Source organism: Parasteatoda tepidariorum, chromosome 6 (assembly GCF_043381705.1).
Source record: "Parasteatoda tepidariorum isolate YZ-2023 chromosome 6, CAS_Ptep_4.0, whole genome shotgun sequence".
Classification (NCBI taxonomy): domain Eukaryota; kingdom Metazoa; phylum Arthropoda; class Arachnida; order Araneae; family Theridiidae; genus Parasteatoda; species Parasteatoda tepidariorum.
In genome coordinates, this window is record NC_092209.1 from 79,400,067 (window position 1) to 79,412,487 (window position 12,421).

General features: G+C 29.7%; 1 protein-coding gene across 1 annotated transcript; it reads right to left on the reverse strand.

Annotated features, from left to right (window-relative positions):
• Positions 1-2,533: 2,533 nt before the first annotated feature.
• Positions 2,534-10,607, reverse strand: LOC107443717 (ras-related C3 botulinum toxin substrate 1; the record flags this gene model as incomplete). Its single annotated transcript, XM_071182775.1, is given in 4 exon segments — positions 2,534-2,596; positions 3,908-4,025; positions 6,891-6,962; positions 10,207-10,607. Coding segments are annotated over 4 exon segments (288 nt in total), but the record flags the coding sequence as incomplete, so codon positions are not given.
• Positions 10,608-12,421: the final 1,814 nt, after the last annotated feature.

The following is a 12,421-nucleotide window of genomic DNA, read 5'->3' on the forward strand; positions in this document are numbered from 1 at the left end:
TAACTAGTTGTAGAGCAAGCTTGGGGAAAAGAGATAAAGCGAGGCTTGTCAGGGAGGGGGGAGTATAAGATAAATGATCTGTTTGACATTTATTACAGTATAGTTAAAAGTGATAAGCATAAAGGAGAGTAATATGACACATTTTATAGGAATGCATTCATTTTCAGTCCCAACACCTACAAGTTTAAAGATGGAGGACTGAAAAAGATATTTAAAGAAATGAAATTTGAGTCCACTATAACCGAGTTTCCAAGTTCTAAGCTGTTCACTATAAGCGTTAAAAATAACATTATTTAAATAGGAATACGGACGGGACCGCTAAAAAAGTTCACTACATCCGAGTGTTCACTATATCCCAGGTTCACTATAGCGGGGTTCGACTGTATAATTGTTACATAATCATACCTCCCAACATTGGGGGAATAAAATAACGGAGATATTACTAGTAACATTTTTAAAGCTACAGGTAAAGTTTTGATACATCATGTATAATCATAAGTCAAAATTGGAAAAGATTACATTAAGTAAAATACAGGAGTCTTCGTTAAAAAAACAGGAGATTTGGCAGGTATGTAGCGATTACAAACAGCTGTAACTATATAATGAAAAATAATGTATCGATAAAATTAACATAGAATGTAGATGGAACTTCAAAATTTCTTTAATTAAGGTACAGTGAAGCAGGATCCTGAAGCCATGATCATGTGAGTTCATTAGTGAAAATGGAGAGTTCACTAATGAACATTCTGCGCGGTAGAATGTAACAACTGTCATTCTGTTATCACAGTGCAGAGAAGATTTTGCCAGTATTACAATTGTATGTGCCTCCCATGCCCAAAACAATTGAAGAATTCAAAGAATGCATTGGTAATGGCCATATGGCAGGATCGCAGCGACGCGGGGATATTGTTGAAGAACGTTTGCAGAAATATTTTTCTTTTGAAAAAAGTTATTAAAAAAATTACTTTTCTTTACAACAGAAATTTACACCTAATATTTGAATAATGCATTTAGATAATCACTTTTTGATACGGTCAATTTATGCCGATAGTATCTTAAATTAATGTAATGTTTTGATTACATTTTTGGCATTTATTGATTTTCACCTGGATTTTAAATACCCTGATATATTTCAAACAATATGATGGAAAATTCAAATCGTGCATTTGAGTATTTACTTTTTAAGGCAATAATTCTATTGAATTTTTTGCAAATATTTCTATTGATTTCTCCATAGTTTTCAAATCTGATTTATTTTAGACAATATTATTTATTACAACAACCTAATCTCGAAACATGCATTTGAGAAGTCAGATTCGTGCGATTTCGTCAATCTTTTTTTCAACAATTACTACTACGGATTTCATTATTTTTATTTTTTTTATTGCGATGATTATTTACAAAAAACGTAGAAGGAAATAATTTGCGCTCCCCCCCCCCCTTCCCAACAAAATGCGAGAATATCCCCCATAATATTAGAATAAAAAATTATTAATGTTCAATTAAAAAAAATTATATAGCTTGTTTTGTAAACACAGTACTTTTGTTATTTTAAATAGGTAACATATATGTTTATTATTATTAAAAGTATCTTGCAGAAAGATATTAGTGTTAGAGAGTTTTTTTTACAGATAGCTCCAAAAAAACTCTGCCATGAGAGTAATGAGCTTGCATCGGTGACTGCACAAATGCTTCACAATGTATGGCGTGAAATGGACTACCGACTAGATGTGTCTGTGTGACCAATTGAAGTCGCATAGTAAATGTGTGACACACGTATACAAAATTCTGAAGTTCCTTAAACATTCTGTGGAAATTTTATCGACAAATTTTTTTTCCATTAAATAGTAATCACTATGTTCATTTCGAATTACTCTGTATAATGAAATTGCTTTTACTGTTTGTTTCAAATTATATCTCCTAAAATAAATTTTTAAAAAAATATATCTCTCTCAGACATAATTGTGAGCCAAACTCAAAAAACCTGAAAATTTCTCGAATAATATCATTACTGAAGAATTTCATAAAATTAATGTATTTGTAAATTGAAATCCTTGATATTTTCAAAATATGAAATTCATTATAAATTACATGCAGCATAATTTAAATGAGTAGTTATGAATAACCTTACGCTTATCTCTAATCACATTTTTTATTATTTAAACATATAACTATAATTTTCCTAAAAAAAAGAGCAACAGTTTAAATTGAAGAAATAGAGAAAAATTTATACAAGGTTTTCTTTTTTTTTTCCTCTTTCATTATTTCAGAGTTTACTTAAAATATATTTAAAATTTTGCATATACCTATGAAAGACTTGGAGAAACAATTGAAATTTACAAATATGTCTTTCTTTCTCGAAAGTTAAAATTCATGTGTTATGTGAATTTTCATGGGTCATATTACAGAATTTTCAGTTAATTTTTAATTAATGATAGCCAAACTGACATATAAATGATCATGATTGCATCAAGACAAATATATTCAAATGCATGAACATAAAAGCATTGGGGAACTAATAAAACAAATATACCTTTGCTCTAACATTTTCAAATGAAGCTGGATTAACTAGAGAAAAACAGATCAGGAATACATCCTATACAAGAAAAATTACACCATCATTAACATAAAAAATACAATTAAATTATTGATGAAAAATTTAAACGAGTAGATTATCTAAACATTAATTAAGCTATTTCCCCTTTAAAAGCAAAACTTAACAAATGTTTTCAAATTTCTTTACGACATGGTACTTTGCAAACATGGAATATTTAACAATTTTGGCAAACTAAAGATAAAATGGCCAATTCAATTAGTTATTCTTAGTACAAGTTAACATTTAATTCTGCAAATGAAATACTTAAATTCGAGAGGTTTGGAGAAAATATTATTTACTATTTTATTTTAATAGTAAGATTTAATAATGTGTCATGTAACAAGAAAAAACCAATATGAGAGGACATCCCCCCCCCCTCCTTCAAAGCACATTTTTCATACTGAATATTATTGACAAAATGCTTAATCAAATGATTTTATTTTAATTTTATAACAGTCGTTGAACAGCCGACTCAATTTTTCGGGCTTACGATTACTAATGTTCAACTCTGTAGCCTTTTAATTTTGAACCAATACAGAAGACAAGGGAACTCTTCATGGAGAAATGTCTCTTCATGGAGTACTTTTTAATGGAACTAACCCGCATTTGCATCACACGCGGAGAAAAACCGTGAAAACCTCCCACAGATAGCCTGATGGCAATGAAATTCTAACCCATGATCAGTCTACCACTGAGGATATTTTACCTCAGCACTGTGGTTGGTGCGAGTCGGGTACGAAATTCTTATCAACCAGCTATCACTGGAATCTAAACCCGGTTCACCTCATTTGAAGACGAACCTGGTTCAAATCCCAGCAATGCCTGAAACATCTAAATAGATTCATATTTCAATTCCAAGAAATTTATTTTTAATTTTCTTCAGTAGTTATCGGTTATAGGAACTCAGTGCTTCAGCTGATTTACTGTCAATCTGAATTCCAGGGACACACCAAAGTGAAAATTATGGGTCCCGCAGCAAAAAAATTAGTATCTGAAATTTTAAGTGAGGAACATATAATTTAATATACATGTATATATATATATTCAGAAATCAAAACAGCTATGGGTTCGTTATATGGTGCTTGCCATGGTTGTTATACTGCAGTATGACTCAAGAAAAATTGAGAGCATTTATATAATTGTGGATGCATGAATAATGTCAGAAACAATGGCATTTATCTTCTCCTATCTAATAAAAAAATTTATTCATATTTAAATTTTTTTATAAGAATGATAAATCAACCAGACTTATTAGTTGAAGTATAAAATTAATTTGTATTGGTTGAACAAAGAAATAAAGTTTGAAATTACCGTTTGAGGATATGATAGAGGTCTTAATCTGTCATAATCTTCCTGACCAGCAGTATCCCAGAGACCTAGATTGATAGGTTTGCCATCCACCATCACATTGGCAGAATAATTATCAAAGCTGCAACATCATTAAAGTTTAATATTTCACAGAAAATATTTCAAACAATACGTAAACATATCTTAAACATCAATTTCAATTAAGTAAATACAGAATCCCATTTAGGACTCTAAATCGACTGTGATTTGTTGGTCAGGGTTTAATAAATTTAACTAGGACATCCATAAAATAAACCAACAGCAAATTTCCCAGACTAGAAATTTGTGCAAAGGAGTATGTAAGCAGTTTTGGTTTTTTTGATTTTGTGTTTTGATCTGTGTACTTGTCACAAAACTGAATATTTCATAGTTACATTACACATTCTCGGTATAGCAAATTTTCATTTAAATTAACTTTATGAACATTTATTTAAAAAATATAAAAGGACATGTAAATGGATCAGTAAAAATGTGTACAAGCTAGTTACTGCTTCAAAGGACCAGTGACAGAATTTTCTTTATTTCTACCCCAGCCAGGCATATATTGCACATTTGACTATATTATTCTTTTTTTTTTATGTCCTCTGAAAGAACAAATACAACAGAAGCATGAATTAGAAAAATATTAGGTTGAAAACAAAATTACAGACTCTTTAACCCTTTTTAAATATTTTTTGCCTTTTATTCAATTTAGGATTTCATTTTCTACTGTTATTAGCATGCTACCATTTACATTATATACTAACACATTCACTAGAAGTTCTAGAATAGAAAAAGAAAATATTGAATAAAGCGAACACTGAAACGGTATTGTGCGCAAAAGAAAAACGGACCAACCCAGATAACTTTCAATCTAATGATTGGATCTTCACGTTCTAGGACTCAATCTTAACGGTTCAAAGATGTTATCTCAAATATGACAATTAACTAATGCAGGCGATATTTTAAATTACGAAATCAAACAAAAAAACACACATTACCTGAATAAGTATACCGCTTTCTCTACGGATTCGGATTTATGACTCCCATAATAAATTATGTAACTGCAGTCTGGGAAGTATGGCTCCAGTCGTTTGATCAGGAGAAAAGCCCAATGTTCTGAGTCCTTAATGTTAATTTCACTTTATGCATATTTTGCGATATTTCGTGAAGTTTTCAAGGGAATTGTAAAATTATGGCAGAGTTATAAGATTCGTTTATCGAAAAATAATTTCATGCAAAAAAATATTATTTTATTTTGTAATAGTTGCAAATATTTTGAATTGTAAGGCGCACAAATTTTTACATCATTTTAAAAAATGCAAATTTAAATGGCGAAATACAAAATTTGAGCAGAATTGGACGAATAGTTCAAGAAATCGAATTTTAAAAACATGAATTTTTCAAAGTTCGATTTCTCACGAACTATACATCTGAATTTGCTCAAATCTTGTATTTTGCCATTTAAAATTACATTCTTTAAAATGATGTAAAACATTGTACATCTTACAATTAAAATTTTTTCGACTATTATGAAATAAAATAATAAAAAATATAAGATACTTACTAAAACTTACATTTTGCATGGAATTCTTTTTGTATTCATAAATGCCTACAAAATTTTTTAAAGTCTTTTTATAAATTCTCAAGATATGGAGAAACACCCACAAAGTGAAACTAACATTAAGGGATCCAAACTTTGAACCGCTCTCCTGAACAAATTATTAAGACCGAATATCCCAGATTGCGGCTGCTCCTTATATTTCAGGAGTCAGAGATTTGAATCCGTTGAAAAAAAATAATATATGTTTTTGTGTCTGATATCGTAACTTAATTAATAGTTTGCACCAATTAATTAGCATATTTGAAGGAATCACTAAGATCGACACTTTTGAAAATCAGTACGTGAAAATCTTGTCATTAGAACAAAAGTAAAGAGACAAAAAAAATTTTTGCTAAAATAAAATAGCTGTGATTAATCGGGGTACGTAGCCAAATTTTTGAACAAAAATTAAACACCTCTCAAGCACTCATAAAATATTTTTAAACTTGTTATTTTTAAAAAATATATGTGCAGGGATATTTCTGCATTGTAATCTGTTGCAACTACAAATGCCAAGGTGAAAAATAGATTTTAAACTTGAAATTTTTTAAAAAAAAGAAAAAAACCTATAGATGTTTGCCTGGGGGTGGCCACTACTCAAGTAGGTTCATTTCTATAATAGCTTTTTTTCTGTTTCTCGAGGGATGATGCCAGGAAGTTGCCAAAACTTGATTATTTTGCCACAGATCATGATACGGAAATCACCCCCAAATATAATTAGGATATGAGCACTAATAAAAATTATTTCTTCCTATTATTGAAAGTTCATATATATATATAATCCTTCAAAAATAGGAAGAAATTTTTTTTATTAGTGCGCACATCCTAATAATATTATTGTGATTGAAGGAATTGTGAAAACAGGGGATAGAATAGTGTGGGGGAAAAAAACGCTTTTGGTATAATTCATGACAAAAACCGACATGATCTCATTTTGGAAAAGGGAACATAAGAGTAATTTTTAGAAACATCATCATCATAGTTCACCAGGCAGCCCAATAAAGGACCAATGCCTTCCTCTGAGAATTACTCCATAATGACTTCCAATTTATTTTTGATCTTTTTAAAAACAGCCCATGAAAAAAGCACATTTAAGGGCTTTTAAAACACTAAAATGAAAATAAGCATTTTTAAGTACTTTTTAAAAACGCTATGCACCCTATTAATAGTTTTATATAAAAAGTATATCCTGAAAACTTTAACAAAATCAAAATTGTCAAACATCCAACCTTGTCTGACTTCCACGTCTTTTTTTATAAAAAAAAAAATTTCTCTTGATTTTTCTGATTTTAGGTTCAATCTCTGTATATATAGCAACAACTAAAATAAACAAATATGATACAAAGAAAAGAAATAAAAACTTACACAGTAGGTATATATTCTCCAGGAAATGCATTTGTTGTGTAACTGATGAGGAGACAGGTCTTACCAACCGCTCTGGAATATTTTAATAATAAAAATATAAGGAAAAAACGTCAACATTTTTTTCAACAAAAAAAAATAATAGTGAAGGCAGTCAATAATAACAGTAAAACAACAATAAAGGCCTGTTTAGACGATCCAATTTCTTGGACAGAGATTGATTGATATTGATGGAAACTTGTTTTGCCTTGAGCTTGGATCGTGTAAACAATCATCCAAGAACTTGGTCCAACTTCTTGGACGATAGTAGAGCATGTTCTACTTTCCATCCAAGTTTTTTCTCCCTTAACCAATCAGCGTCTTAGGTTTTGTGACGTCAACAAGCAGGCAGCAATTATGTCATTTTGCTGTCTGTTTTCATATATTTTAGTCCAAATAAATTGATTTGTTGCGGCTTATTTGTGTTATTATGATTTTATTTGAATTTATTTAGTAATTTTAAACTTATGTAAGCATTATTTTATAATGTTGAATATCAACAATGCGTATGCGCAAGTTTTTCTTTCGATGAATCAGTGACATTCAAGAACTTGGATAGTGTCGACGAATCATCCAATTTCTTGGACAGAGAAATCCCTCCAATTTCTCGGATTCAAGAACTTGGACCGTGTAAACAGGCCTTTAAACAACAATAACAACAAATAATAATAAAAGTAAATGCAGTCTAAGCAGTAGCAGTATTTTAGCCAATCCATAAAAGCCCCATAAGTATACTTTTAAAATTTAAAAGATGCATTTCAAATGCTAACTTGCAATTTGTGGCAAGATGTTTTTTCACCCACGCTTAAGATAATAAACTCACTCCAATCGCTGATGCTATATAACTTCATCACATTCTTTACGGAAAACAAATGCTAAATATTGAATAAAGTCTTTGCTTTAAGTAAGTAATTTTTGCAAGGTGAGTAATTATTAATTTTAAGTAATTTTTGCATACTTCTAAATAATAATGCTTAAAATTATATATTTTTTTTCAAAAAATTCTTCTGTTACTTTTATTGAATTTCAAGCGAAACAGAGGGGAAATCTCAAGTATTTTATTCTAAAAATTATATTCAATATTTCTGAAAACAAAAAATTCTACAATGATATGCTACTTTAGGTGCATTGTTATTAATCGGCATAAAATAATAAAAGAGCTTCATATTTAAATTGCAAATTAATTATAAGTTACTTGTAACTGAGGGGACAAATAAACTCCGACATATTTGACAAGCACTGTTATTTATGCTAAATTCTGCGATTTGGAAAATCCCTTTTTTGGTAAAATTAACCTTAGGGCCTAATTTATTTATTTTTTTAACTTATCACAATTCAAGATAAAATAAATTATTATAAGACTTTTAAAATTGTAAACACATTTTTATTACAGAGGGGACGTGAATTGTAACAGAGGGGAAGTCTTAAAAACTTGACAAATAGTTAAGGAAAATATCACTGTCAAAAGTTACTCTTTGGTTATTTAAAGTTGGAGTTCGCGGCACTGCTATAATATCTGACATATCAACCTATACTACATCTTTGCAGTTTATATTTGAAAGTTTTTGTTTTCAGGTTTTATAATCATATAATCAAATATATTATACCAAATAGCAAAGATTAAATCCTTTCAAAACTCTATGAAAAATTTAATTTATTAGAAAAACATCTGAAAATAAACCTATACATAAATTAAATAATTTTAAAAATTTTTTTTGCCATAACTCCTATCATAATTTAGAACAAATACACATGTTGCTATAAATGTAGATGTTTAAATTTAAAAGACATATTTTTTTAATAAATGAAAAATCTAGACATATTTTAAACGAACTAATTTGTCAATGTAATTGGTTATTAAGAAAATAAATAGCAACAGTGTAAATTTTATTAAGTTTTATAATTTGTGATAAAAGTTTATTAAAAAGGAGTTTTTATCAAGATCAAATTATTATTAAAAAATTTTTTTTGTATCACTTAAATTTCTTAATTTATGAACATAAAATCAATAAAATTCAAAAATATTTTCAGAAACTTAAAGTAATCATGATGAAATAACTAGTTTCTGATAAACATGGCAGAAAAAATTTTGCTTTTTTTTAAAATTTATGACGACAATCGACACAGCAAAGCAAAAATCTCTTTTTAAAAGATAGAAAATTAAGCACTTTTTACAAACCCCGAATAAAAAAAAAGCACCTTTAAGGGCTTTTAAAAAACATAAATCGAAAATAAGCACCTTTAAGGGCTTTTAAAAAACATAAATCAAAAATAAGCACCTTTAAGCATTTTTTAAAAACAGTACACACTCTGATTGTTTATAATTTCAGATAAGCTCCACTCACTTAATTGCAGGAATAAAAAATTTTAAAGCTTCAGAAAGAATTCATAAAGTTAATAATCCTCATTACATTCCAAGAGTATTCAATATAATCTACATCATCACAGAGTATAATGAATTGCTAAAGCTACAGTTTTTTTTCTTCTTTTTTAAAAAAAAAACCAACTTAGCACTAGTACAATGAATCTCAGTCAACTTAATCTCAACTTAAAGTGGATCTTATTGATTAGGTACCAAACTGGCAATAATAATTAAATTACAATCATCAAATTGTTTTTCCAAAAGTGGTCAACTTGCACAAGTATCGCTGTTTCAGGAAATAATTATACTGTTCATGAATTCAACTTATTTAGTCATGCAATATAGAACTCAAATGTCAAAGTCCCTCTGTTAAATTCATAAAGCCACTAATATTCAATATAATTTAAAAAATTATTTAAATTATTCTCACATTATTGATTTGTTTTTAAGTGTTAAAAAAAATAACGACACAGAATGGATATTGACTCTAGCGGAAAAGATAGCATTTGGAAACTTATCAACTGTTTCGAAATAAATAAATCCATTTCAAATAACCATTTAAATTGAAATCAATCTACTTTTCTTGTAAGCCAAGCCAATAAAGAACATTTTACATATAAAAATCGATTGTGAATTAATAATGAACATTATATTTGTAAAAATCGATCTTTTACAATACAAACAATCACAGGTGAATTTTGACATCAGTCCATCTGAAAGTATTAAGTCAACAATTGATAAAAAACATTTACAATCTGATTAAGTAATTAAACAAGAGATCAATATGCACAGCAAATTCCACTATCATAAAGAGTAATTAAGAAAAAAGTGTTAGTTCCGTTTGGAAATAAAACTGAAATTATGAAACTAATTAAGCAGACACAAATACGTCTTTATATGGTAAGATTTGCAACATACCCGTCACCAACCACTACACATTTAATAGCTTGCATTCTTCTTTAGTTTGTTACGAACTTCGACAATTTGATATTTAAATCAACAAATTTAAATAAATCTGACAATGAATAAGTTTTCATGCGGATATACAAATGATAATTTTACACTGCTTGTACTTGAACTCCACCTCTAGGATAGTTTGGAGGGGAAGCAAGATGGCGTTGTTGATGTCCCCTACCCCCAATATTTAATAAAATATTTCGATTTTTTTTCTGTTACAAAATTTTTCTTCCTGCACTCAGAAAAATTCAGTTTTTAATATTAAATGAAACGATTAGAAGAGAAGGTGAAGTTAAAGACCATCTCCAAAGATCGAAACAATTACCCTTTCTTTTAAGGGACATTGCTTAGCAGTTGCTGCTTAGCAGTTGATAGGTAATGGAAAAATCTTATTGGCTACTTTCATCATCGTTATCGCTTAATCGTTATACATGCTTACTAGATTTGGCTACCTTGACTTCTTTTTGGCATTTTATGGTTTTCTGTTAATAAGCACCTGTTCCATCATTTGTTGTTGTAGCCCTTCCATTACAAGTACTGAAAGTGGAACGATTCTTTAAAAAAATATTTTCTTTCGTATTTTTTATATATTTCCTTTTTATTTATTTCCTTTTTTATATTATTAACAGCTCTTATTGTTGCAAATATCCATTGCAGCATTTTTTTTTTAAATTCTTTCTTCTTTTTTTCAGTCCTACAGTGAACTGATCGTAAAGACACGGTTCCAAGTAAAAGACCGAAGTCAAGCATCACTGGATACAGTCAGTATTCAGGTGAGTGACCAATTTGATCAGCCTGCTTTGGAACCGAGGATGTGCGTTATCGGTCCTCGTTATAATGTTCTACCGTAAAATGTTCAACTTCACTCGCAGGTCTTCGAGCTATCAAAGCAGGGGGACCATCACCTCTGCAGAGGATCAAAATTTGCCATTGCATGTTATCTGATCGTCCTCAGGGATGTTTCCCACACAATCGCCAATAGCCCATTGTGCAGATCTAGTGAGACGCAAATAAATACCTACCTTTTTTTTTCGATTTGAAATTTACCAAAATTATTTTGTTTACCATGATAAGTTTTTTTCAATTCTTTACGAGTGCAACGTCCTATTGGGTGCGTTGTGATTTGAGGCGAATCGCTGCTAGCAGAACAACATGTTCAGTTCCTCTGGAGATTTCTTCAGAAGGGCATAGTTACAGCCCTTCCTTATTGTGACTAATTAAATTTGCAAAACAAAATTTTGATATTGTCTCTGATGCCGCTGAACGCAAAATGTGAACTCTTTATTTTAAAGAAGGAACATCCAAAACACATTGAAAGATTATATCTAAATGAATGAACAGAAAAATAAATATGTACCTATATTCTTATTAGACAAAAATTCTAATCTTTAATAAATTGGTTTACTTACTAATTTTAGTGACCTAATATGAAGACTCTATTTAAACTTTACATCCCATAATTTTTAAAATCAAATTATTTCAAGCTTTATACAGAAACATATAATGTTGCACGATTTTGCAGAGCAAGTTCTTTGGCAATAATTTTTATCGAATTTTAATTTTGGATAAAAAAAAAATGTATTTATGAATTATTAATAGTTAATTTTTTCCTTTGATCTTAAAGTTCTAAGTCAGACGCGTAAAACCATTCTGTATACAATTATCATCGAACTATAGATTAAAAAAAAATTATTTTCAAGTACGTTTTTTTTTATAAAATCATAACACTTACTTGCTTCATTAAATTTGGATAATCCCAAAATAAAATATTTTCTGATTTAAAAAATTTATTCTCAAATGATTTAGATTATCATTTCATAACTTTAAGATGACATATCATACTATAAAATTTTATATTTGTTAGGTCCCGATATGAATTTAAATAAATATCTTAAAAACAGAATAACTGAGTTCTAATTTAAATTAATCATTCGAAATTAGTCCCGCAGTGGACTGATCGTTAAGACACGGTTCCCAGCAGGTCACCGAAGTCAAGCATCACTGGCTACGGTCAGTGTGCGGGTGGGTGACCACTTGGATCAGCCTGCGTAGGGACCGAGGGTGTGCGGTACGGGTCCTCGTTAAACTGTGCTACCGTAAGGTGCTCAACTTCGCGTGCAGGTCGTCGGGCTACCGAAGCGGGGGTGCCATCCCCTCCGCAGAGGATCAAAATTGT